The following is a 27,701-nucleotide window of genomic DNA, read 5'->3' on the forward strand; positions in this document are numbered from 1 at the left end:
TCATTACTGATCTGGGGCTGGAAATCTTTTGGGTTAGTACTTCTGAATTTCACAAGAAATTGGCAAAAATTAGAACATGCTCTAATTCGTCAAGAACATGATGAATAAATTCATGAAGTTATTTGACAGCAGATTTGGTGCATTACACTTGTCCAATTTCTTGATGAAGCGACTTCATGAATTAATTGATCAATAAATTGTCAATGTAAAACAGCTATAAGACGTTCTTTCTAAAATATATTCAACCATGACGTCATTAGAGTGAAATTCTACTCTATGAGAGTAAAGTGTAAAGATGATATTTGAAAATCGGAACATATCTATAAATTGAAATTAAATTCTATTAAAAAAACATGGCTGAATCTGTCAGCTCTATTATATATTTTGTGCTGTCAGCAGTGTCAGCCTTGTCAAAAAATAATGACATTTATTAACAGGTATTTGGTATTTGTAAATAATAGTTATTTATTTTAATAGTTTATAAAATATTAGTCTTCACGTAATAAGTAATTTTCTGTAATATGATACTAAGTTTTATTTAACCTTTTTGATTGCAGTAGCCGCAGATGTCAAATTATTCCAGTAGTTGTCAATCACCCACCTTTTCTTAGATATCTAACTTATGAATTTACTTTGCAGATATTTATTTAAAATATGTCTCATGCTGAGACAACACTGAGGCCTCAGCCTCGACTCGATATTAAATGGCTTAGAACCAATTTAGAAACTTTATTTAGTGGACAAGATAATTTAATAAATTGTTGGAACGGATTAATAGCTGATGGAGAATTAACTGGGGAATTCTCCGAGGGGTTGCTAAATAGTGCCGGGGTTACAGCAAAACAAGGAGAATTTGGCAAATATTACTGTGGTCAGAGGGTAAGCACCTGCAAAATTTAGTGAATTAGTTGCATGTTTTTATTGTAGTATCTGGAAATAAATTGTTTTACAATTAAATTTCAGGTATTAACTTGTACCTGCTGTGATGGCATTTGTGGTCCGCATAGCGGTTGTAACTGCCAACCTTGCCAGAAACTTGATGCTGAGGCATCTTCACAGAATGTTCCTGAAAAGGAAAAAATACCATCCATGGAATCTCTGCTTGACCGATGGGCATGGGGTCCGCAACCAAGTAAGTTTTACTATGATTTGTAGACTTGAGAAATAAATTTATTGATCTCCATTGTCTGTTGTGTCACATCTCGCTTTTTAGGTGTCTACCAACTTTCACAGGGAATTTTAAGTTTGAATCATGAGCAAAAGTTATTGTGTTCAGAGGCATCCAATTCTACACTATCGTCAACTAGATTATATTATCGTTTGTTTATTTTAAAAAGATATTTCATCGCTTTAAACAGAATACCTCATTCAGTGGAATTTGAAAATGGCTACGTCGCTAGGAAAAGTAGTATAGATCCAAACGATGCCAAATCTATAAATAAATGCAAAAACAAGCTTACTACTCTAGATCCTGCCATAGGGCTAGCTAGGGTAGGTTCGAGGGCAGCTCTTAATTTTTCGTTTGCTTTTCTAAGAAGAGCCTGGAGGCTTGGCGAAGATATAGATCTGTGTAGTGAATTGTTAAATGAATCTCTAGATGCGCTTAAAATGTTACCAGTTGCGACGCTCTACAACCAGAAGAATATTTCTCCTGTTTGGTTGGAGGTTGTTGAGCGGTCCATAAAATTTTTGAGGCAGGTTGTAACGGGGTAAGTTCATAACTGGAAATATTAAAAAAGTTGTGCGAGCATTGTTTTTTACAGAGATATTACGAGTAGCAGGCAATATTGCAATGTTCCTATCGAGGATCAACACACATCCTTAAACTTACTTCTTGAATTTGCCTTTCAAAAGGGAACTCTTAGTAGCATACTGGATATGGTTTTATTGCTTTTAAATTTGTGGGACAACCGTATGCATATGAATGATAATAGGTATGTCTTTAGTAGATTATACAATAAGATAAGATAAACACATTAACTATAAAAGAGTTGTTTCTCATTTCTGAAATATTTTTGTAATTTCTCCATTTTTGACAGTTGCAAAAAGACTCCCATTGCAAATTTATGTAGAAAGACAAAATTATTTGTTGTTTATTATTATATACTTCGTTTTATCATGAATTCAAAGGATTTATTTATTTTTATCTAGTAACATAACCTGGTAAATATAAAACGGTGAACTAAGTTAAAAAAAATTTCTTTAAAATAGATACACAGTATGTCCTATAATCAATTATCAAGCCTATTAGATTCTCTGTTCACAAATAAGAAAAAAATGTTCTGCTAAAAAGGGGCATGCGGTATGCAGGAAACATTTATCTTTGAACTTAGAACATAATGATAAATTTTAGTCGCTCACATTTTCGTAGAGAGGGATGGAATTTTTAATATTTGTTGTATTGGAAATTGATACACGCACAGGGGTACATCCTATTATAAAAATCAGACAATTTTAACATTTTATGATAATGGAGAAAACTACAAAAAATTGTGGTTGTTTTTGCCCTTTCCCATTATTTGTTCTTTTTCTAAACAAAATCAAAATAGCGCAATTTTTATTAACTTTAATGCATGAACTAAATGCTTTGTAAATTTTATAGTGGAATTAAATCAAAAGAATGAATTTTTTAATTTGTAGGTCAAACGTGGACATAGCTAGCGCTCCCCTAATGCCTTTTATTAGAAGGTTTTCTGAAATACAACCCACACAATCGGTATTCAGTGGAAAAGAAGAAAATACGGTTAATTCTAGCAGCACCAAAGTTTTTCTCGAACTATTGGAACTGCCCGAGGACGAAGCCTGCGAAATTGACCTTAAACAAGCTGCGATCTACATCATGGCACACTTAGATAGACTGGCGACACCTCATATACCCCCCTTATCATTTAGTAAGGTACTGATTTATATTTTTTTTCATACGTTTCTGAATTAACATCGTCAAAATGCGACATATGCATATTTTTTAACAAAACACGTTAAATGAAGAATTCGATAAATAATATCACACTGCATAATCTGGTTAAAAACAGCTTCTACAGTAAAATTAAAAATAATTGTTGCAATTCTTAAATAAAAAAGGCCAAGAAATAGTTTTTTAACTCCACTGAACAATTTAATAAAATACACATGTTGCGTTTTGAAGTCGCAACTACGATATTCAAAACTGAATTAATTTGCAGTCTCCCTCATATTTCACTGGTCAGCGAGTTTGGGGCTGGGGATGGTTGTCGTGGTTGATAGGTACAGGGCCCCAGGTTTGCGAGACCATTGCCGAACTAAATATAAAGCAGTTGCGTTGTTCTGAGAGAGGCATACTGCTTTTGACGTGCTCCGGGAAAGTCTACTATATGTACTACACCTCTGAAACGCAATGCCCACAGGTTGTAGAAGGTAAAAGTGTTATTTCGTGGAGTTACAACTCATATTTGAGCGTTATTATTATTTTTAGTACTAAAAGACAAGGATGTAACTAAAATTGCTACGCATACGGAAGGAAAACATTTTATGGCTCTGACAAAAGACTTTGAGATTTACTCGTGGGGTAACGGTGATGGCGGAAGATTGGGTAAGTTATAATAGGTTTATTTAGATGGTGTCAGTAAAAATTGACTTTTTAGGACATGGTGATAATAGTTTTAAAGACGAACCCACGTTAATACAAGCTCTTGTAGGGAAAGACGTCATAGACATAGAATGTGGAGCTACATATAGGTATTTCTATTTTGTTATTTTAATCCTTTCAATTTTGACACAATTTTTCTACTTAATGGCATTTTCAGTGCTGCTGTTTCCGCCAATGGTTCTCTATACACCTGGGGGAGAGGAAACTATGGTCGTCTGGGTCACGGCACGTTCGAAGATTGCGCCATTCCGACGATGGTCGCTGGTCTCTCTGGCCAGCATATCGTGAAGGTTGCTTGTGGTTCTGGGGATGCCCACACCTTGTGCATTACGAGTCAAGGGAAATTATACAGCTGGGGCGATGGCGATTATGGAAAACTAGGTAGAGGGGGATCCGACGGTTCCAAAGTACCGCGCCTGATTGAAAAATTGCAGGATGTTGAAATAACCAACGTTTATTGCGGGCCTCACTTTAGCATTGCTTTATCCAAGGAGGGCACTATTTACAGCTGGGGAAAGGTATATAAAACATTTCTAAGGTAAAATTTTTTAGCAAAAATATATAGTTTTCTTTTAACGTTGATATATAAATTATTTTCTCTTTTTTTACAGTCATTTTGACCCTGATTGAACAATTTTTTAAGCCTGTATCCGACAGTGCAATTGTCATTTGGTTGCAGGGATTTGGTTGCCACGATAAAATCTATGAAATTTTTTTATCAGACAGTAATTCTATCGCGGCAATTAAATTGTAAGAATTCTCCAAATGCAACAAAATTGCGGGAAATGTAGTTACCTTTATAGGGATTTGCTTATTACCGACATACCAACCTGTATTTTATGGTTGATAGACCTGTTGAAATTCAGTATTAAGCACAGCGCCATCTTTTGAAAATTGCTTAAACTACTTTCTAAACGTTTCCAGTAATGTGTGAAACATAACTCGTAAATTATTAAAAATAATACCATGTTATTATTTTAGGGTGAGGGTTGGAAGCTTGGCCATGCCACCGAAGAACACGTTCGTGTTCCCGAACCTATCGAGGCCCTTCAAAACAAACGCGTTATTGCTGTAAGTCTCGGCACGGCCCACGTCTTGGTCCTCACAGATAAAGGAGAGGTGTACGGTTGGGGGAAGAACGAAAACAAACAGATCTGCGACAGTTCGGAGATGTACGTTCAGCAACCCAGGATCATAGAAGCCTTAAAAGGCCAGAAAGTCATAGGAATCGCCTGTGGCCCGACACAAAGCTTTGCTTGGACTGGCGTTAATTCATTTATGCCCAAAACGATGCTGCCTTTCGTTATCGATCTCACCGAGTATACTTTCAAGTAAGTGTTTTTTTTTTTATTTTGAAGGGAATGGGTTTGAAGTTTTATTATTTTAGGTTTATAGATCAACTATTGGAGAAGGTTATTGCTAATAATGTCCCCTTGTCTCAGGATAGGGAATGTTTGGCAACTTCGGTTCTTAATTTACTTCATCTTCAGGTATTGAATAACTTTATTTAATATAACACTGTGCAGCTTATTAAAATAATTATAAATAAAATAATTGTGGTTATGTGAGGTGAATGGTGATGCTGCGATCTAGGATATTAAAAGTAGTTCAAATGAACATAGGTCCACAAAAGTTTCGTTTTTGGTATAGAGCAACAAAATTTTAATAATAATGATCATATACATATTTAACTGGATAAACCAACCATCGACTAAAGTCCTTCAGCCATTTAAAAGTTATAAATTGTAGTTTTATTTGTTAAGCCATTCTCATTTATTTTACAAATTTTCAAAGATAATCTATTCAAATTCGATACATTTCTCCACTCTCTCCAAGATGGTCAGAGTATATGAATTTAATTTACAGTTCAAAGTAATCTACAAGGTGATATTTTATTTGGGACCACGACCCCGATAGTCCCTTTAAATTTTTTGTTGCAATGGCACTGATTGTTCTTTTGAGAAATGATTATACCTCTGTTTTATTGTTGAACATTTTGATCTTGTGATCTTTTTTTGTATCTTCAAATGTTTGGATAGTAATATGGTTGTACTTCTTGTGGCCTGTTGACTACTACTATAATTTTAAGTCTGGTGATCCAGTTGGCCAACAAATAGGACCTGTAAAACAAATGAAAATTACCAAATACATTATTAAACTTTATTAATCCGGGTGAATTAGACCAAACACATGCCTGTTTCAAAAATCGGGCCTATCGAATTTTATGGGCTTAAAATTTAGTAAAAATTACACAGAATAAAAGCCTAAATTTGTGTATTTGTAGAGGTTGACGTTATATTGTTTATAACAAAAGAAAAAAAAAAAAATTGCTCTTTTTTCAGTTTTTCGCTTATATCTCTGAAAATAAGCCTCTAATCGACATGAGGTATACATATCGATTTTGTTCCTGAGCTCAAGTTTATTACAAACTATTAAATATACTCACCGGCACGAAAAACGGAACAGTCACAGTTTTTTAAATAATTTTATTTTTTTAATTGATTTTAATGTTTTTGTACTGTATTAGTGTAAACACCATCAAAACAAAATATTTTCTATGATTTTTAATAAGAAAATATTTATTCATGATTCACACATGTTTTACAACAAAATGTGAACAAAATAAAAAAAAAACGCAAGAAAGTATTGTGGCAAACTAAAGCAAAAATAACCAAAACTCAAACAATTTCCGTTCAATAAAAGTTTTTCAATAATGAGTGTTACCCCCACCACTTCTAATTATTGCATTAATTGGTCTTGGCATGCCTAAAATCAGGTTCCTGATCTCCTCTTGGGCAATAAGTTCCCATTCTTCCACAAGAGCATCTTGAAGCTGATTTAAGGTTAGTGACGCAGGAAATCGACTGAATTCGTCCAAGCATGTCCCAAACATGCTCAATTGGGTTGGCACCTGGACTTAATACTGGCCACTCCATAACAGCAACGTTTACCTCGTTCAGATATTGTCATGTCATTCTTGCAGTATGGGGTCTAGCATTATCATGCATTAGCAGAAAGTCATCTCCCATGAAACCAGCATAAGGAACGACAAAATCTTGGAGAATTTCACCAATGTACCTAGCAGCTGTGAGGGAGCCCCTTGGAACGATATAGAGTTCTGTATGCGCTTCCAGAGAAATTCCAGCCTAGACCATAACCCCTTGATATCCGACTCTAGGACTGAAGGTACATTCGGCAAAAGTTCTTGTGGTCTTTGCCATACTCTCTCATGACCATCTGGAGACTGCAAACTAAATCTTGACTCGTCCCTGAACAAGACACGACCCCATTTGTTTTCACCCCAAAGCAGGTAATTTCTAGCAAACTGAAGTCGTGCAGTGCGCTTACGTCTAAGAAGTTCCGGTCCTGTTGCAGGTCTATGACTAGTCAGATTCGCTTCTCCAAGTCTGCATCTAACTGTCCTTTCACTTACGTTGGTATTTCGAACGTAATGAAGCCGATTTCTGATTTCTACAGCTGTAGCATGCCGATTCCGAAGGCTTTGCATGACAATAAAACGATGATCGTGTGCATTGGTTCTCCGTTGAGGACCAGTTCCAGGTTGACTGCTGTAAGATCCAGTTTCCACAAAACGTCCATAAATGCGATGGACTGTGCTATTCGATATTTGATACTGTTGGGCAACATATCGCTGATTTCTTCCATCTTGAATCAATGCAACAATAGCAGCTGCTGTTTCAGAATTTACAGCCATTATTCATGTGATTAAACTAACGCAATACAACTCACAACACTGCTTTCACCCTTTTTTAACTTTTTGTTGTTTACAAAACAATTTAAAAACACGTATATCCAGAGCCCACTACGAACTTTTAAGGAATAAGATTACTGCATCATTCAGCTTTCATAAATTTTGTGCAAAATTAAAAAATAATCTTTAAAGCATTCTTGAAAATTGTTTAAAAAGTTTTGTTTTGCATATGTTTGCATTAGAAAAATAAAACATCTGAATTCTTTGAAATTTAAGCTTTTCTTGAAAAAAATGCAAGTGCTCAGTTTTTCATGCCGGTGAGTGTAGAATAGGCAGAATACCGTTTTTAAGGAAAAAAATTATCTCGGCTCCTATTGGTCGGATCAAGACGCTTTTTTTTTAAATTCATATTTTTTTAAGCACTATTTGATGCAATTGGTTTGAAATCTGTATATTAAAAAATCGCCAAGAAAAAAACCATAGTTACGGTTTCTTTTGGTTTTTTGTTAATAACTTTTTTATTTTGCATCTTAAAAATCTGAAATTTACACAGACGCGAGATAATATAATTACCTTTCAATCCTTTTTTGCCGAATTTTGATATATTAACCTAGGCAAAAGATATACACGCTCGCGTTTTCGACTTTATAATTTTGCAATAGGCCCCATTTTGAAATCGGGGGTTCGGATTGCGGGTATTTATTGAGCACCCGAACAGTTATCTTTTCCTGTAGTTTCATCCAATTTCAGTCAAATTTGTTCCTTTTTATTCACCGCTAATTTTACAATGTAAAAAAAATTTTGCAAGCTTTCCCAAAAGCCTATTCTTGTAGCAAATTTCCTCAGGAACAAAATCGATAAGTATACCTCATGTCGATTAGAGGCTTATTTTCGGAAATATAAGCAAAAAACTGAAAAAAGAGCAATTATTTTTTTTCTTTTATAAGCAATATGAATAATAATAATACAATAATCTACAAATAAACAAATTTAGGCTTTTATTCTGTGTATTTTTTACTTAAATTTAAGCCCATAAAATTCAAGGTAGGCCCGATTTTTGAAATTCGCCCGGACTATATCTCAAAAAGGAATAATTTGTAGATCTGCGTTTGTATGTCTTTTTTTCTAGTAAAACTATGAGTCTTGTACAAATGTATACTTAAAATTTATTATTTAATCAACGGGAAAATGTTATCAAAATGACATAATTTGATTCGTTTGTAGCTTCACAGCATTATTAGCAACAATGTGGACACAAAAAGTTTGTGTTTAGGAGTAAACAGTAAACTCCTATCAAGTCTAAAATCGCAAGTCGTGTACTTGGCTACTGCCGCCAACATCTTGCCAACGGTTCAAACAACTGCCCAAGCCACCCTTCAAGCAGGATGGTCCATTTTGCTACCGACGGCCAACGGAAGGGCCAGGACCTTGTCGTCTTTACTGCTAAATACAGGTTAGCATCGTAAAAAGTATTCTTCCGAATCAAAAATAATTTGCTTTTAGATATGGACCTAAAAATGTGCCAATCGGGACACAGATTTATGACAGATCTTCTCGTGTCCAGTTTAATGGCTGATGGTGGATTAGAGACCGCACTTAACGAAGCTCTGGGTGACGATATTACCGAATTGGCTAATTCCGATGAAAACTTCGATCAGTCCTCCCATATCACCATTCCGCTTTTGTATCTCGTTCGGCAGCTAGTTCGGTAGGTTTTAATAAGCGGTAAAAGCGATTTTTTCTGTTTTTGTAGGTCTACAATGGGTATAACTTTGAATTTTCACATATTTTGAACAATCCCAACTTACAGTTACAGCCTGCATATTTATATGTCAATTCACAATTATTTTCCTAAAATAGTATTTTTAATATTCATTTTCAGAAACAGCAGCACCGTAACGCAGGCCGCCCTAAAAGAATTCAATGCCACCGCAAAGCCCCCTTCGCACAAAGCGTCTCCAACGCCGAGCTTAAAGCTCCTTCAGCGCTTTCAGAGGCTACTGATTGGTAAAATTTATTTAAAAAATGTGGAATATCGGGATGCCGCCGAAACCCTCCTGATGAAATACCTGGATTGCTTCAGTTTTCACGTTATAGTCACGTTAAACGCCGCTTATGAGATAAGTCTGATAAATTCGAAAAACTTAACTTGCGTTATGCAGATCTTGAAGAATGACATAATAGGTGAGTAATTACTGTATTTCTTTTTCAATTCTCTTGCGGTTCGTCAATAATTTTTCATACTCGTTTTCGTATTTTCATTGATATCGGAAGTTATTTATTTGTTGTTCTTTTTGTTATTTTTATGTTAATGTATCTGTAAAGTTATTTGATTAGACGGGTGTCAGGTAAAGCGAAAAGATGAAATAATCTCTGCTCGGGGCGTTCAAACGGATGAACCTGCTGAAACGAGCTAGGTTGAAAGGTGAAAGCGAGCTGCATCTAACACAATATGAATGAATTTTCTTAGATTCATTTGAAGAAAACATGCCACGTTGACATTTCAGAGGAGCTATAATTAACTATGAACTAAATGTGAAGCAGGCCCCTTAAATGTTAAAGAACCCTCATTTATGAATAATTTGAGACTTTATTCATTAAAATTGGTCACGTTTTTGAAAATCGTATTGATTCTTTGAAGAACTGAGTTATATTTTAGATGTTTGCTGTGAACAGCTTGCAATATATCAATTTGCTCAATAACTTATTTGTATGTCATTAAATAATGTTGCTACTAGTCTTGATTTTGGTTATAGCGTTAGTAGTCGATGTTGAGAATTAAGACAAATTCCAAAGAAAACACTTAATTTTACTTGTAGACGTTTCGTCACTCTACATATTGTGACATCTTCAGGACAACTAAAAAACTGATGTTTTCAGCAGGTTTTCAGTTGGTTTTCAGTGATATTACTTTTTTTCTATTTTTATTCAAAAATGTTTTATATACTTATACTTTTTTATTATTTTTTATTTAGAAGTTACAATATCCAACGGGACAAAGTCCCAATTACAGGATAAGGTAAAACAAAAAACATAGGTATACAAGATAAGGATTACATTTGCTAGACAAACAATTTTTTATGTCATTCATAGAATGAAAAAATATATCAAGTCGATATTCATACTTCTGGTAATTGGAAATCATTTGATATAGGGGTGATATATTGTAAAGCAGAGTGAAACCTAGAATTAAATCTAGGAACATGATGTAAAATCCTTGAGACTAACGAGTTTGCATTTAAAGTGTTATTTATGATTTTAAAAAGGAATGTAATTGAAAACATGATTTGCCTATTGCAGAGACTATTAAAATTAAAACATGAAAGCAATATATCTTGAGGTGTACCACGAGGAGGATAAAATCCATAACTAAAAAAATTTATTGTCTTTAAAAATCTCCGTTGTACTTTCTCTAATTGAATATTACAAACATTATAAATGGGACTCCAAACAACCGATGCATATTCAAGTTTGCAACGTACAAATGCTGCATACAATATATTTAAAACCTTTAGAATTACCCAAAATAAAGCGTAAATTCTTATAAGCACATTTGGTTACTAAACTAATGTGCTCGTCAAACGATAATCTAGTATCGAATGTAACACCAAGGTCAGTAAATTGCGTAACTCTATTTAAAAAGGATTCACCAATTTTATAATCAATGTCTAGATTAGTTTTGCGTCGACTGTAAGACATAATTTTACATTTACTTACATTCAGAGGTAGATTGTTACATGAACACCAATTGCGTAATCTGTCAAGGTCGTCCGCATAGAGTAAATAGTTGACATCGAGGCATTCAGTTAAGTCATTAATAAAAATAATAAATAACGGTGGTCCCAAGATTGACCCTTGCAGATTGATGGAATTGACATAGTCTGGAAGGCAGCGGCACTATTGATGTAATTATTCCTACAAAGCTGATTTTTTCTCATTTTGTTGTTTTGATATCGCAAGTAAACGGAACAGCAGTCTACCGCGCAAATGCGGAGGCAAACATTAATAACAATTTTTGAAACATGTAAATAAATAATATGTAAATGTCTTATATGTACCTACAAGTGTGAAACTTTTTAGAGTGATCAATTATACCTAAAAATAAAGTATAATAATAGTTTACCGCGTCGGAAGCAGGGCCATCAAGAGTCTACCACTCACGGAAGATGTTGAAAAATTAACTTTTTTGACTTATTTCTACAAGGCTGAATTTTTTTTCTCAAATACTTTAGTTTATAACAGAACCAAAGAAAACAGAGTCTACCGATCATCTAAGGGTGCAAAGCCTTGATAGACGCAATGGAATGCATGATCTCCTGAGCGCAGTCGTTACAGCAATCCACTGTAAGTCGCTCTGAATAATAACTCATACCGGGATTAAATTAAAATCTACAAAGTTGCTTTTCTGTCTATAGGTAGTTTACAATAATTATTGTCAATAAACGTCTTCTATCTTCGATACAAGGTTGTTAAAGCTTCGGTCGACATGGCTAAAGTTTTTGTGCGGGAACTATTGAAAGGACTGCTGCTTTCAAACTATTGCAATATTAAGGAGATACAATATTTATTATAAGCAGCTGCAATATATTAATTTCAAAATTATTCAATCCTATATTATTATTTATAAAATGTATTGTTGTATGTTTTTTAAAATTAAATAACAAAATAATCTCGGTGATTTTATTATTAATTTTAAACAATTTGGAAGTATACTGAATGACGAAAAGTATAGTAATTTACTGTTATTTGGGCTCGGCGAATATTGGTTGGCTATTCAAACGGCGAGCCAATATCCTTGGCTGGATATATGACCTCGGATGGAGCGGATTCGAGCGGGAATATAGCTCTTTACCCACTTCTTCGCTGTAGGCCCAGACACCTCGTAGATATAGGCCCTTTCCCCGTCATCTCGGACTGCCGATTAATTCGTGGCAACTTTTCCTGTCCTGGCTGGGCCCAGCCGGAAAGGGCCCTTCTGGAGCTCCTCTTTCTTCGTCGGCTCATCTGAGTAAACCCCCGGCGGGTGTCGTGTGTGGGTGAGGTCACGCAGCTATGCAGCTTAGGAAGCACTGTGTTAAGCTAACGCGGGAGGGGAGAGGAGTAAGGAAAGTAGAGGGGAGATGTATGTGTGTATGTCGTCGTTTTCGGTTCTTGATCCTGTCGGTCCTGAAACAGATAGAAAAATTTCGACTCGCCCTGCATCCAGAAGTTGATGTCACTTTCAGGGTATTCAAAAGATTTTATTCCTGCTCCCTAAATATGTTTGTCTCGGCTCCGGCCTTTCCGGTGTTTCATCGCCTGTTGATTTTTACATGTCGAATTTATAGCAGAGTCATCCGTTATAGCCAACACAATATACAAGATACTAAATCTGATATTTTGAACGTCCCATTTAGTACTGAAATTTTGAATTTAGTCTATAGTATTTAGTATTTTTAATTTTAAACTAGTATATGCTCTAGTATTTCCTTGTTATGTTTTTATTGAAAATCATGAAAATTCTGCCACAATCCTGATCGTGAACAATTAGCAAAACAAAAGTTAACTTGGCAGTTGTAATTTGACCTCTTTTTAAAGTTCCTTGGCGTTCCGTTCTTCTATCTATGATTGTTCTATATTCCTTTCCGTTGTGTCACCAGATCATTTCCTTACTTTTATATTGGTTTTAAGGTTAGTCGTTTTATCAGTTAAATCTAAATCCTTAAAATAAACGTAAACCAAACTACCATTAGTGAATTGTACTAAATTGGCAAACAAAAAGGCAGAATGTTATCTATTTGTTTTTTCATAGTTATTGATAATTTTTTTCTTAGTACTTTGTAGTATCTTCAGAACACTTCAAGTTAACTCCACTTTCAACTTTTTTCCAATTTTATTGTAAATTACCAGGTTTTAGCATATTCTGTTTTTTTGTGCCAATTAGTATTTACTGTGTAACGGGCACTTTGCTCCTACTCCGTTTAGTTAGGCAACCAATGATACTCTTAGTTTTAAGTTTTGATCGAGGGAGGTAGCGGGATGTCAGTGTGGTGAGACAGACGGGGTGTCACCTGGTTTTTGGTTACGGAAAAAAAGTGAAACCCAGAAGAAGAAAAAGTGTTAGTGAAAACCGGGGAACTTCGGGGTGAGTGTGCTCCGCTTTAGACGGTGGTGAATTGAGTAGCCATCAACAGCAAAGAATCCCAAGATTTTTCTTAGAGGGTAGTAGAGTCAGTAGTTGACAGGTGACCGAATTGTAAATTTAGATGATGAATAAATGCTATTAAATCCAAATATTCGAGAAATTATTCAAAGACCTGAGAACCCGCGCCCCTTTTTCCTCCCCTTGGGCTAGCTGGCTGGGCAGGTTACAACTGCTAATCCAAAGTCGACAACCCTGGTGCTAGCTGCTCACCAGTGTGGTTATGGTAAACGTCATGGATATAAATTATAAGTGAAAGAGAAATAAATTTAATTATCCAACATTAAAAAAGAAAAAGGTCAGTTATTTTAAAAAATGTATTTTCAATGTATCGAAGGTAGAAAACGTTTATTTGACGATAATTATCGTAAACTACTTATAGACAAAAAAGCAGCTTTGTAGATTTTAATTTAATCCCGACATGACATGACTAATTAATAATTATTCAGAGCGATTTACAGCGGATTGGCGCAGCGACTGCCCTCGGGAGATCGTGCATTCCATTGCGTCTATCAAGGCTTTGCACCCTTAGATGATCGGTAGACTGTTTTCTTTGGTTCTGTTATAAACTAAAGTATTTGAGAAAAAAAATTCAGCCTTGTAGAAATAAGTCAAAAAAGTTAATTTTTCAACATCTTTTGTGAGTGGTAGACTCTTGATGGCCCCGCTTCCGACGCGGTAGATCATTATACTGTATTTTTAGGTATAATTGATCACTCTAAAAAGTTTCACACTTGTAGGTACATATAAGACATTTACATATTTATTTACATGTTTCAAAAATTGTTATAAATGTTTGCCCCCACATCGGCGCGGTAGACTGCCGTTCCGTTTACTTGCGATATCAAAACGACAAAATGAGAAAAAATCAGCTTTGTAGGAATTGGTGCAAAATTTCTGTCGCTGCCTCCTGAACATGATTGAAAGCCTCGATACTGCACAAATTGGTACCTATTATTAAAATAAGATTTAAACAGAGTTAATAGAGCAGGGGATATACCATATGACTCCAATTTCAATGTTAATAAATTATGATAATGCCGATCGAAAGCTTTGGAAAAATCGGTATATACAACATCAACCTGACTTCAGCAATAAATTGGGTTTTCTCAACTAGATTTGAGGTAGTTGAATGACCACTCATAAATCCATGTTGGTACAGAGATATTTATTTTTCAAAATGAAAATAAAGTCGATTGTGTAAAATTTTTCAGAAGTTACTTATAATAGCTATGGGCTGGTAGTTAGTTATGTCGTTCTTAGTACCATTTTATAAACAGGGCATATTTGCGACTCTTTCCATACTTGTGGATATTCTTTATACAGTACGCGCCTAAAGTATGGAATAAAATCAGTAAAAACAAAACAAATTTTTTTTGAAAAAAATCCTCGAACAGGTCGATTTTTAATTTAAATAATACATATTTTAGCATAAAAGGCGATTTTCAAGCGTCATTTGTTTTCAAGTAATGACGTCATCGCCTTATTTTTTAAATAGCAAGTTTTCGAGTAAATGACGATTGAATGTTAGAAAACGTAAATTTTATTCATTAAAAAAATAACAATTCCTATGTCAAGCAAATACAATTAAGTTTTCTTCTTAAATGAAGTGTTCGAATTGCCACCCACCGACTTCTTGACAATACGCAAGTCTGTGTAAAAATTCTTCTTGCACATTATGAATTATTTCTGGAGTAACTCTGTGTATTTCATCTATAATACAATTTTGGAGTTCTTCTAAATTATGTGGTCTATTAACGTACACTTTGGACTTTAAGTAGCCCCATAAGAAATAGTCCAGGGGTGTAAGAACTGGAGATCTCGCGGGCCATTCTATCGGTCCTCGTCTGCCGATCCACCTCCTAGGAGAACAGTTGTCCAGAAAATCTCGAACAGGGCGCGCATAGTGCGGAGGTGCACCGTCTTGCTGAAACCATATGGTGTCATCACGAACATAAGGGTCACTATCGTTAGGAAAAATTACTGCAAGCGCTGGAACAAGGTCATTTTGTAAAAACTCTAAATATCTTTCTCCTGTAAGGGTCCTTCAAAGAAGAAAGGCCCCTACTATTCTGTTGTTAACTATTCCAGCCCACACATTTAATTTCTGTGGATGTTGGGTTTGTGTCTCTGCCATCCAATGAGGATTTTCCCGACTCCAATACCTGCAAGCTTGACGGTTCACTGTACCATTGAGACAAAACGTGGCCTCGTCTGAAAAAAGTATTTGCCGGTGTAAATCTCTATTTACTTGACATAAATCCATCATAATTTCACAAAAGTGTAAGCGGCGATTGGGATCTTCTTCATTGAGTTCCTGCACAAGTTGAATTTTGTAGGGATGATATTTTTCCTGCCTCAGGATACGTAGCACTGTGGTCTGACTAATTTAATTGTTTAATGCAACCAATCGTGAAGTATTATGAGGATTATCTACCATACTTATCAAAATGTTCTGTTTGTGATCTTCACTAACGCTTGGACGTCCAGGTTTTGAAATATCTAGAACATTGCCAGTTTCTCTAAATTTAGATTCTATCTTACTGACTGTTGGTTGGCTGATACGGCGATCTGGATGGTTTTCATTAAATAAATCGCAAACTTCCTGCTGCGTTCTAGTCTTATCCCCGCATCCGATAAGAATTAAAATTTCAATTCTTTGTGTGACAGTTAAATGTGCCATAATACTTTAAATTCAACAATAATTTTTATATCGCTTACAATACTTAGAAAGTCGGTATGACAGTGACACTTTGTAAAGATTTACACCTACGTGATCCATAAAAAACTTCAGGCATTTCGAAAAACTAAATTTGATAACGTCTTTGCTTTATTTTAATTGATTTTTTCTAACATTCAATCGTCATTTACTCGAAAACTTTCCTATGTAAGATGGCAACATTTTAATACTGTCGGATCGACAATGAAACAATCTTTCAGAATCAAGAAAAAAAATAGGGGGTTGCTATTTAAAAAAAATGTCGATGTCATTTCTCGAAAACAAATGACGGTTGAAAATCGCCTTTTATGCTAAAATATGTATTTTTTAAATTAAAAATCGACCTGTTCAAGGATTTTTCCCAAAAAAAATTTGTTTCGTTTTTAATAGTTTAAATAACTAGACGGATATCACAGGGTCTAACGACACTGGCAGTGTTCGATAATTCAATAAACAAATAAATCTAAATAAAAAATTTATATAAATTTAAAATTTGGAACGAATACACTGATGAATTTTTCGAGACAAAACGTCTGAATCTGGTTCGGGCTGAGGCAGTACAGTATTGGGGGTCATGAAAGCTTGCAAAAAATGTAATAAAATTTCTGGGGTCGTATTTAAAAAAATGAAGATGATGGTCCTGGAGAGACGAAACGTTATATACAAAAATTGATTATGCTATTTGATAGAGGGCAAAAAGTGGCCATAAGAAAGTGTTCTTCTTTTTTAAATATCACCTTAAACAAGGCTAAAATGAAACAAAAACGGATTTCCAAAATTTCGGTTTTTTCAAATATTTCGAAAATTAATCATGTTAGCCTTGATTTTTTAGAGGCATAATGTTGGTCCCCTGATTACACAACTTTGCCCCCGTTTAAGCTACTTCGTACCTCTTACCGTTTCCGAGATCCCTGTAGTGAGAAGCGAATTTGTAACAGCCTGTATAAAACAAGGACGTGCACAATGTTGCCTAAAAAATGAATTTAGAATCTAGATGTCAAAGTAATAATTCTGATAACTGGCTTAGAACATCAGTTTTTAAATAGTTCAAATATTTTTTAGTAGTTTACCTCAAATAAAAGCACGTCTTATTCGCAGCGCATGCACAATTGTAAACTGGGCAATGCATTGTTGTTAAATCTCAATTTTTAAAGAAAGGTTATTAGAAAGCAAAATTTAAGTAGCAAACTTCGATACCACCTGCCGTTAAGTACTACTCTTTGGCATGTTATTTTTATTGAATGGGTGTTCGTCACGGGCCCTATAATCCACAAACGTAAATTTAATTCTTTTAAATAAAATAAACTATGAAACAGTAACATGTCGATGTCTATCGGTTGCTTTAAAAAATATATATATCATTGCAAGTATCAGAATGTATTCATATCTTGTATTTCTTGTGGGTGTGTCACCGGAACAAAACATCTGGAGGTTTTTAATTTTTAACTGGAAAAAGTAAAAAAAAAGTTATTGATATATATTTTTTTATTCATGTAAACATCAATTTAATGAGTCATAGTAAATAATTTACTCCTGGCACTCTCCTGAAGATCCTGAAAGGTCGTAGTAGTTGACGAACCACCACTCCAACAGATCTATTTTCAATTGCCATTAGAAATCTAACAAAACCTGTCAACATAAATGTGATGGGTCTAAAGAAGAATCTGGGCACCCCGACAAACGGTATTGGTATCAGACTTAACGCACTAGCCATGTTGAATAGTTCTGAAAAAATAAATTATTATATTGTTTTCATATTTTTCATACAGAAATATACAGTTACCTTAATCCTCAACATTTATTTCTAATATCGTTTTAGTATCTCATTTAGAACTATCGACAATTGAATTAATCATTGAATAACCTTACAAGATATCTTTGTAAATGTTTAATTTCAATTTTTTTTCTTATGTTTTCTACAATATGTAGTATTCATTTGTTATAAATGCTTTAAAAATAATCGTACTGTTAGGCTCTACGTGATATATTGCTCTCACAACTTTATAAATGGTTTGAATTGATTAATAATAACAATAATCTTACCTTTGAATAAATAAGTGTAGTTACACAGTGACTTGTTCGAATAATAAGACCTAATATAGATAAGTATTATTGTGAAGCTATACCAGTTTCCTATATTTATCACTCCATTTGTACTAATTTAGCACCATTAGTATTAGTACCATAGTTATTAATTATCAGTAAAATTAATGCTTTTGTATTTACTTCAATTATTTCCATTACTCATATGAATAATTTCAATTTTATCTTTTCGTGACTACCATTTTATCGGTTTCGTTTAAAGGCTCGTGGATAATAGCAAGTGAAATTTACTAGAATGCGTTTGCTTCAGTCCATACCTACCATTTTTCCGTTGCAGGCGTTCTCTTGCCGGAATTAATTGTCAGTTTAATTCTCCTCGAACATGAAGTCGGCATGTTCCTAACCTCCATTAACTGGCTTGATATATTCAGCGATGTACTGAAATCACTCGACAAACTCATTCGTGTGTCTCCCGACATAGAGGTCTTTGATTTGGACGATATTGCTTGGCCCGGTATAACCCAAGCCAGACCGATTAATATTTCACTCAAGCAACATGATGACTTGCCATTAATAAGAAAAGCGGACCTCGAAAATCATAATTTAGATGGCGGGAGATGGGTGGTTATAAACAACAAAGTGTATGACGTGCAAGATTTCAGATGCGATAATACATCGATGACAGAACTTTTAGAGAAATACGCAGGAAAGGACGCAAGTCACATTTTCAACAGTTGCCCGCAGAACCACCAACTTTTGGCACTCATGGAGAATTATATTGTGGGAAATTACTGCCAACCCGAAACGGACTTGCAGCAGAATAATCTAGATAGCCTAACGGTGTGTGCTACTTTATTAGACGCTGAAAGGAATTTAGGTTATCTTCTAGGATTGCATTCGTTTAATTTAAGGCAAAGTCTGCCCTTTACGCAGGAAGAGATCGCGTCTGGTAATTGGTTGACATCACGGTTTTTGAGTGGAGGCCTACAGGTACTATAAAATTGTTTTATTAGAGCATTGCTAGCTATAATTATTTCACATTTTAGGTTGATCAGCCTCCAAATCCTTATGAAGAAGAAAAAGGTGAGACCCGGAGCACAAATTCAACGGCAGAAAACACTCCAACGGAGCCTAGAGTTGTTTCACAGAAATTGCACAAGAATTTCCAACAACCAAACGATAGGATTAGTTCCTTTATAAACGCTTTAGCGGAGAGCAGATTGTCAGTAAGTTTATAATTTCGTTTTAGTTGCTAGTTAGATGGACCAAAAAACATAGTTTTAATCTATTGTTGTTTCCTAGGATTCATACGTAATAGCTTTCTTGGCTATAGTAGAGCAGCATTCAAAGGCGAATAATTTCTTAACTAGAGTGGATTTTTCTTTCGAACACCCTATAGAGGAAATTGGTAGAGTTCTTTATGCAGTTCTGTTAAAACACTTAGGACTCGGTTATGTTTTGCTACCCGTTTTAGAAGCATGTAAGTGTTCCTTTTACAAACCTGAGTAAAATGTCTTGTAACTATAAATATTTTGTTTGCTAGATGCGTCGCAACCTAACTTGAAAATTCCAAAGGCAATTGCGGAGGTTATAAAAATCGTCCATCACGCAAAATTCAATCTAATAAAAACCCGTCAAGAAGTCAATAAAAGTTACAAAGAAATCTGCATACCGCTTCTTGAGAAGTGCCGTTTCTTACTGTACGAGGTCAAACCCGCGGTTAGCCTAGAAATGGAGGCTTTCAAGAAAGTTAATATTCTTTATAAAGAACCAAGGGTACGAGTTTTGGTAAAAAAAGTTATAAAGGATCTTAAATGCGGTCGCCACACTTCTGATATCCAGAAACCGGAAGATATAGTAAACGCGACTATACAATCTCAAAGTATAGAACGACACAAATCATCGGAAGATATCACAAAAACCACAATGAAAAAAACCAGTTCCGACAGCAAGATCTCCGAATCGAAAAGCGAGACTGACGACGTGAACAATGAGATTAAAAACGGCGCCCAGAAGGTTTCTGTGGAAGGCAGGGTTATGACTGATTCGTTTAATTGTAACACGTCGAAGCCCGACCAAAGACACGCCAAGAACTGTACCGAGATAAAGACTGAGATGGACGAGAAATGGGCAACGGAGAAAATCGAGAACACCGCCAGGATCGAGCAGAGCCAACCGGACAAACAAAAGAAGATAGAAAATCAGATAGCGCTTGCTGGGATTGTTACGAAATTGACTGACAAGAAGATGAGGAAGGTGTGTCACGAGAACATGGATATGCTGCATTCTATTCTAGAGTTTGTTCTTCAGTCTACATGCGACGTTGAACGACTTAGAAAAGTCATGTATAATCAGGTTAGTATCTCATCAATATGTATAAATTCTCGGGTGTTTTTCATAGTACAAAAGCTTAAATATTTCTGTCTTCTATTTTCTAGAAAAATTGAATGGCGAAAATGGGATTTTAAATTTTTTTATTGTTTTTCTTTAATTCGGTATTTGGTTATAGGCCAAGAAATAAAATTTTTACTCGAAAAAGTCCTATCCGCGAGATTATTGTAAAATTGTTTCATGGAACATAATACAAGACATCTCTCATCTCGTGAGTCAAAAAATTTTATTAGCTAACTTTTCTATTTAACAAGTGAGGAAAACAGTTTTTTCACTTTGCAGGGAAAACCATCAATTTTAGCGAAAAGTGACTCACAGGCAGCTTGTAGGGAATAAAATTATCTACAAAATGAGACTTGTTAAATTAAAATCGGTTAATAAACAAAAAAGTTATTGTAAAAAAAACAAGAAAAGTGCCCATTTTTAAATTTGTTTATAACTATCGCATTTATTGTTAAAATTTTATAAAACCCATGACAAGTTGAGGGTTTTGTCATACTTTAAAAGTGTGCCAAAAGTGGGCGTTGTAGGCGCAATAGTTTCGTACAATTCAATTTGTTTATAACCGAGGCTCCAAAAGTTATGAACTTTAAGCCTCTGTACAGGCGTTAATTTTCAACCAAACATGATTCTGAAAGCGTCATTGTAATCTTAAAGACAAGTTCAAATTGATGCGCGCTGTAAATTTTGCAATATCTCGGCTTAGGAATTTTTTCGAGTTTCTCTTTTATTTTCGCTAATTTTCCTGGTGTACTATAATCATATTACCCACATGTTCAATCTTTGAAATCTGCATAAAATTTCCCTTTGATTGATGTATCATATATTGTATTTGCACAAAAAGAAATTTTTTCAAAATACAAAGCTGTAAGAAAGTCATAGTGCATGTCAATGTCATATTAATTAATCCAAAAACTAAGATTCCTCATTTACATTGTTTTAAAGAACATATTTAGAGTACACATACGCTTTCTTTGACCTTTAGAAACTCTTATGAGTGTGTATTCTAAAATTCCGTCGTAAAAAACTCAATTTTATAAACCTTATTTTCATACCTTTTGTATCCAGTTAGGAGGTATAGCATGCGTTGTCAAATCTAAATTTTCTTGAGTTGTATGGATTTTTGCCATTCGAATTGTTTCAAAAATCAAACCTGAGACATCTACTATTTTACAAGAACCTTCCAAAAGTGTTGAAAACGGTTACCCTGGTGAAATATAGATGTCTATAGGCAACATCTGTCATTAACCATAGTATATTTCAGGTGAAACGGTGTAAAATCCGCAAGGAAGGCCTACAAATGATATCGCATCTCCTCAACCAAACCTATCTGTTAAATTCAGTGAGATACGCCATAATAAGCGGCTATTTAGGATTGAATAAAAAGAACGAGTACATGAAACACTGCCTAGACGACATACAATTGGTGACGCCTTATCTAAAAGCCGAGATGCTCCTGTTTCAACTGTCGGTAACCGAATGGTGTATTGAAACGTTAAGGGGCTACATACTAAGAGACATTCCAAGTAAATCCGGCAAAACCAAAGGGATAAATGCTAAAGTCAGTTTAAACCTCGGCACTTACACGTTACTAAGAGATATTCCCAGGGCTAGGATGCTTCTGGCTATCTTGGGTGTATTGGCGTCTAATCGATACAATGCCCTAGAACTAAATCCTCTTATCAACAGCGGCGTGATCAGTTCCGTATTAGGACTGTTGAAACAGGCAGGATCCGATCAGAGCATAGTCAGAAAGGTGTCCGAATTTTACGTATTATACGCTGATATGATTGAGAATAGTAAACCAAAGACGAGTTTTTTGTCAGGACCCGAATTAGCATCTTTAATGAAATTGGGGACTAGGGTAGTTCGAGGTGCCGACTGGAAATGGGGCGATCAGGTGAAAGAAATGGATAAATATAAAACGTTTGGTAACACTGAAATTTATTTTTTAAGGATGGGAATCCCCCAGGGGAAGGCAGAGTTATAGGAGAGCTAGGCGACGATGGCTGGGTGAGAGTGGAATGGGCTAATGGTACAACGAACAGTTATAGGATGGGTATAGAGGGCAAATACGACCTCAATTTGGCTTCTCCGCCATCTCCAGTGACTTCCGAGACAGAAACTGAAGAGCCAAGCGATCACGGTTAGTAAAAAAGGTTTTCTAATTTCAGTTTTTGTTTTTTTTTGTGATTAATCTTTTTTTGTCAGTTTTTCCTATATTACATTATTCCTTGTATTTTTATTTAATTATCTTGTTTTCGATCTAGCGTTAATTTTTTTGTGATGATTTGTATTTCTTTTTATCCTTCATTCATCCTTTCAAATGAAATTTTTCCTATAGGGTATCCCAATCAAAAGTAGCGACCTCCAATAACATTGAAAGTAACAATTTTATAAAAAAGGCGGGTTGAATGACATATATTTTAAAACATTTTTTGATTGTGTGGGCACACAGTTTTTTCCAAAAAACAAACTGACGGTTCTGCTAGTAGCATACTGCTATTATTTTGTCCCACTACTGTCGTAATGTGCAATATTATTTTATTGATTAAGAAAACTAATAATTTTATTAAAATTAAATATAAACAAATTCAAGAAGTAGTAAACGTTGCACTTTATGTTATTTTGTGCTCAAAATTACGGTTCCTTAATTAATTGAAGCGTTACTTCAACTTGGGGATTTTATAATTTTTTTCTTGAAAATGATTGGATTTAGGAATTGCTTGCTCATTGTGATTAGTATCGGATTCTTTACACAAGCAAAAGGGACACCCTGTATAAGGTTTCCCTGCATAAATAAATAAAATAAATAGTATCATATCAAGTTTACTTAAAAACAATTCCTTATTTACTAAATAATGTGTTCAGCTTCGCATCTAGTAAAAGACAACCAGTTAATCAAATTGCTTCGCGACTCGACCATCAACTTCCTCAGAAACATCGCCCTCAGTGCGGGGTTATGCAAAGACAACCTTCATCACAGTACCGTGCACGGATTGAGCAGCCTGTTTTGCGCTTCTTTGAATTCGTCCAGCTCAGAGTGGTGCAATCTAACATTGGTTAGAACCATCTGTCAAACACCTCAGCTGTCCAGGGCCTTCAGTACCAATCCTTGGATTAATATGTTGTTGGGTTTTCTGATACCACCGAATTCTGTCGGGGGAAACGATATTAACTTACCGAAACAGGTAACATCAAAAATGAAATTTCAAAAAAGTTTTTAATCAAAAATAAAGTAACAGAAATATTTATAATGTTATTGTTTTTAGATTTTAGCCATACGTCTTTTGCAAGTCGTTCTCCAAACGTGGGACATGGACAACTCCGAAATTCCGTCAGTTTTAGAAAAACTTCTGAGCATTCTTGGTAAAGTCGTCCTTACGTGCTCCTACGATACCGGTAACAAGTCATTTACCGCCACAAAATCCCTAGTGTTACTGACCCAGTCTCACAGCAGCACCTTAGGGCAAGAAATCATAAACCTACTCAGAACATTGCACGGATTGTTGGGTTGGAACCAAATTTTGAATGCCATGTTGATACAGAAACTCAATTTGGCTGCTTACTTCTTAAGTGATGCTTGCCTGACGACTATGATGAACGATGGATCGTCTTCCGATCAGCAACAGTATATGGTTGTGGCTTGCTTGAACGTTATAGGCGCCTGGGACGTTAGGCCAAGGATCGGCGCCACTGCAGAAATAGAGAGCGGGCAGGGAACCGTAATTAGAGTAACGCCCAAGGGAAAATTGTGCATTCAGCTGCACGAGACTGGCGAAATTAAGAAAGTGCCGGTGAGCAATTTAAAACTACTCGGTGTCACCGAGTTTAACTTTGATCGGATGCCTTTAAGTGAGAATTTTATTAAGACCTGGGCTAATTTGTTACTTATCCGGCACAGTTCTCTGAATAGCCACGATAAGAAATCCTACCATGGTAAGTGTGAAAAAATAATAATTGCACAAGATTAATTAATATTGCTCCGAGAAAAAGGGTGATTCTTTATTTATGCCCTAAATGGCTTAGAATGGTCTAAATAATCACATCTTTTAATATTGAATATACTTAATAATAATATACATTTTGTTCAGTTTTCATCTTTCTGACTTATTCGCGATAATTTTTTTTCAGGTCAAGTAAATTTACCTTACCTACGAAGTCAACAAAACATCTTGTGCGCTTTGAACGCAACCCGCGTCCTACACATGAATCAATACAAACTGCGCAAAATCCTGAAGCATCCTGTTAACGGAATGGACCAGTCGCAGGAACAGCAATCCATAGAGGAAGAACTGAACCAACAGCCGGTACTCTTGATCCAAAAATTACTAGGAAAAGCCACTCGACCCAGTCCGTTGAAACCGGGTTTTAACATACAAGAAATGCAGTTGGCGGCTCTCAATTTGAGCCAGTATTTGGCCTCGGAAGGAAACTTTGAGACGCCTTCCGGTATCAATAACGATAAACCTACTCCTAAGAATGGAACGAGGTGTAACAGTGAATTAGCTACACCTAATAGCGAATGCTCGGTGAAAAGCGTTGTAAGCGAGAAGACGAATAAACGCAGAGAATTAGAGGATGAAGTACCATTACACCCTATGGTGTCGCAGATCATGGAGATGGGCTTTACAAAGAAAGCTGTGGAATGCGCGATAAAATCGCTTGGTAATGACAGTTTTTTCCCCTCATGCGATAATTTTAACAATTATTCTTTCAGCGATTGGAACTGAAAACTTGATGACACCCGAATCTGTGGTAAGTTGGCTCTTGGAACATCCCGAAGTAGCTGCGGAGGATAGCGATTCTTTAAGTTCTGTTTATGAATCCGATACAGAATCTGTTTCTTATGACAACGCCTTGGGGGCTCAAGCGTTAACTCAATATGTATGTGTTACGGAAACTGAGTGATGTTATTTAATTATAATTAACTCATTTTCAGGGCGATGAAAATAACTCAAAACCACAGTCCTTCTCCAGGAGGTCGCAGTTCTTATCGAACGATGAATATGCCATGTATGTCCGCGACAACGTTGAAGTTGGTATGCTGGTGAGGTGTTGCAAGAGTTACGAGGAAGTTCAGCTCGGAGATATCGGGAAAGTGGTTAAAATCGACAGGGAAGGCCTTCACGACTTAAATCTGCAGGTATGATGACTGAGCTTTGTTGAGGTGGCCTGCCTACAAACTTATTTTGACTTGAACGTCACAAGATGAAATAAAAATAACATTCATGACTTCAACAAAAAAATTGCATTTAGTAAAAAATTAAATTTTTACAAAGGATGCCCCAAAAACTGTTTATTACTCCATCGTCATCTATCATAGAAATAGTCTGTGGCTTAGTTATTTAGGCTCGTGTGTTTGAAAATGTCGATGTCCCGGACTGAATTATTGTTAGGTTTTAAACTCATGAAAACTGCTCATTTAACATTTCCTTAGGTAAACTGGCAGCACAAAGTTAGCACCTACTGGGTTAGATTCATCCACGTCGAGCTGTTAGGATTCCCACCGTCACTACCCACACCGTCAACGATTAAAGTGGGCGATAAGGTGAGAGTCAAGCCAAACGTCATCACACCTAGATATAAATGGGGATACGTGACTCATGATAGCGTTGGAGTTGTTACAGGTAAGTGAAATCTTTGTTAAATGATGTTAAGCACAAATAATTCCTTTGTTTTTAGCCATCGCTCCAAACGGACATGACCTGACAGTAGATTTCCCTAAGCAGCAAAATTGGACGGGCCTAATATCAGAAATGGAAATCGTACCGTCTTGTCATGAGGGAGTTACGTGCAACAGCTGTTGTGTAACTCCCATCAGGGGTCCCCGATTTAAATGTAAAACTTGCGAGAATTTCGATCTGTGCGATAATTGCTTCTACACGAAGAGAAGTCACCGACATTCTTTTGTAAGAGTACATGAACCAGGTACTGATATTTTTAAAACAGAATTGTGTATTTGTATTCTTCGAATGATTTATTTATACTGTAATATTTCTTTCAGGATCTCCGGAGATATATGCTGGCAGGCCCGGTAGGTACTACAGGCACGACACAATCGACGCAGATGGCGAAATCGTAACTGAGTGGAGCAGAATAGTAAAGAACGTCACCGTTTCTTCTAAGTATGCTGTCCGTTTCGAGATACCCGGTTCTGTTTGGCAGAGCTGCGGCACTCAAGGAAAGGTAAATAAAAAATAATTTAAAAAATGGCCCAAAAAATGTTTCTTTGATTTTTTGTTTTTTAATCACTATGCATTTTTTTAGCATTGGATAAGGCTAGAAATTTATCCAGATATAATAATCAAAACTTTGAAAGTAGGGGTAGATCCGGCGGATAACAGTTATATGCCGTCTGTTATTGTCGTAAATGGTGGCCATTCTTCTAACTCATTGATGGAATTGAATGTTGTCAATGTAAAAAATCATGATACATCTGTTTTACTGTTAATGAATTTAGATAAGGTAATATATTAATAAATCAGTATACAGGGTGATTCAGTCATAATGTCATTAATTTTAACCATGTATTCGAAAGTCCTAACACGAGGGGGACTCAAAAATAACCGGAATCGTAATGCTGTGCATCGGTTACATGTAGTATCAGGTTGCGCTGCCAGAGGGCAGTTGTAGGACCTCTCCTGAGTCATTCCGCCAAGCGGCGTCATCCGACAACGACTAGTGTGGTTTCTCTGGCAGTTCTGTGGCGAGTGCGGGTGGGTGTGCGTGTGGGTGTGCGTGTGCAGTGCAGATGTGACATGAAAAAATGGTTGATTCTTATGAACAACGTGCAGCTGTGAAGTTTTGTTTTTTACTCGGCAAGAACGCAATGGAAACTCACCGGAGATCAAAGGGATCATCACGTTCAAGCCTGTTATGAAATAAAGCACGCATTCAAAGACGATCCAAATTTTTTCAACAAATTCATCAGAAGTCACGGTGCTATGGGTACAATCCAGAAAGTAAAACATAGTTAAGCCAATGGAAGTCAACTCGCTCACCTCGTCGAAAAAAAAGCTCGTCGGGT

General features: G+C 35.7%; 1 protein-coding gene and 1 long non-coding RNA gene across 3 annotated transcripts in view; one reads left to right on the forward strand and one right to left on the reverse strand.

Moving 5' to 3' along the window:
* The first annotated feature begins 357 nt into the window (after positions 1 to 357).
* The window catches only part of LOC108904344 (E3 ubiquitin-protein ligase HERC2), a 47,654-nt gene continuing 20,310 nt past the window's right edge, over positions 358 to 27,701 (forward strand). For both annotated transcript variants that reach the window (XM_018706860.1, XM_018706861.1), the window contains exons 1-30: positions 358 to 437; positions 640 to 879; positions 964 to 1,132; positions 1,214 to 1,709; positions 1,764 to 1,934; positions 2,641 to 2,896; positions 3,183 to 3,393; positions 3,452 to 3,568; positions 3,621 to 3,714; positions 3,783 to 4,143; positions 4,607 to 4,956; positions 5,013 to 5,115; positions 8,562 to 8,790; positions 8,841 to 9,045; positions 9,220 to 9,521; positions 18,618 to 19,270; positions 19,327 to 19,506; positions 19,583 to 19,760; positions 19,824 to 20,635; positions 21,936 to 22,571; positions 22,628 to 22,817; positions 23,543 to 23,862; positions 23,944 to 24,610; positions 24,806 to 25,339; positions 25,392 to 25,558; positions 25,614 to 25,817; positions 26,112 to 26,301; positions 26,357 to 26,602; positions 26,679 to 26,860; positions 26,942 to 27,139. In XM_018706860.1, coding sequence (XP_018562376.1) covers positions 655 to 879; positions 964 to 1,132; positions 1,214 to 1,709; positions 1,764 to 1,934; positions 2,641 to 2,896; positions 3,183 to 3,393; positions 3,452 to 3,568; positions 3,621 to 3,714; positions 3,783 to 4,143; positions 4,607 to 4,956; positions 5,013 to 5,115; positions 8,562 to 8,790; positions 8,841 to 9,045; positions 9,220 to 9,521; positions 18,618 to 19,270; positions 19,327 to 19,506; positions 19,583 to 19,760; positions 19,824 to 20,635; positions 21,936 to 22,571; positions 22,628 to 22,817; positions 23,543 to 23,862; positions 23,944 to 24,610; positions 24,806 to 25,339; positions 25,392 to 25,558; positions 25,614 to 25,817; positions 26,112 to 26,301; positions 26,357 to 26,602; positions 26,679 to 26,860; positions 26,942 to 27,139 — 8,646 coding nt within the window. In that variant the 5' untranslated portion in view covers positions 358 to 437; positions 640 to 654. The remainder of the gene's footprint in view (positions 438 to 639; positions 880 to 963; positions 1,133 to 1,213; positions 1,710 to 1,763; positions 1,935 to 2,640; positions 2,897 to 3,182; positions 3,394 to 3,451; positions 3,569 to 3,620; positions 3,715 to 3,782; positions 4,144 to 4,606; positions 4,957 to 5,012; positions 5,116 to 8,561; positions 8,791 to 8,840; positions 9,046 to 9,219; positions 9,522 to 18,617; positions 19,271 to 19,326; positions 19,507 to 19,582; positions 19,761 to 19,823; positions 20,636 to 21,935; positions 22,572 to 22,627; positions 22,818 to 23,542; positions 23,863 to 23,943; positions 24,611 to 24,805; positions 25,340 to 25,391; positions 25,559 to 25,613; positions 25,818 to 26,111; positions 26,302 to 26,356; positions 26,603 to 26,678; positions 26,861 to 26,941; positions 27,140 to 27,701) is intronic.
* Positions 17,705 to 18,392, reverse strand: LOC108904346. Its single transcript, XR_001964230.1, has 2 exons — positions 18,281 to 18,392; positions 17,705 to 17,962 (listed from the first exon to the last, which is right to left on the reverse strand). It is a non-coding gene; the product is annotated as an uncharacterized LOC108904346 (long non-coding RNA).

This window comes from Anoplophora glabripennis, unplaced genomic scaffold, assembly GCF_000390285.2.
Source record: "Anoplophora glabripennis isolate ALB-LARVAE unplaced genomic scaffold, Agla_2.0 scaffold268, whole genome shotgun sequence".
NCBI classification, from domain to species: domain Eukaryota; kingdom Metazoa; phylum Arthropoda; class Insecta; order Coleoptera; family Cerambycidae; genus Anoplophora; species Anoplophora glabripennis.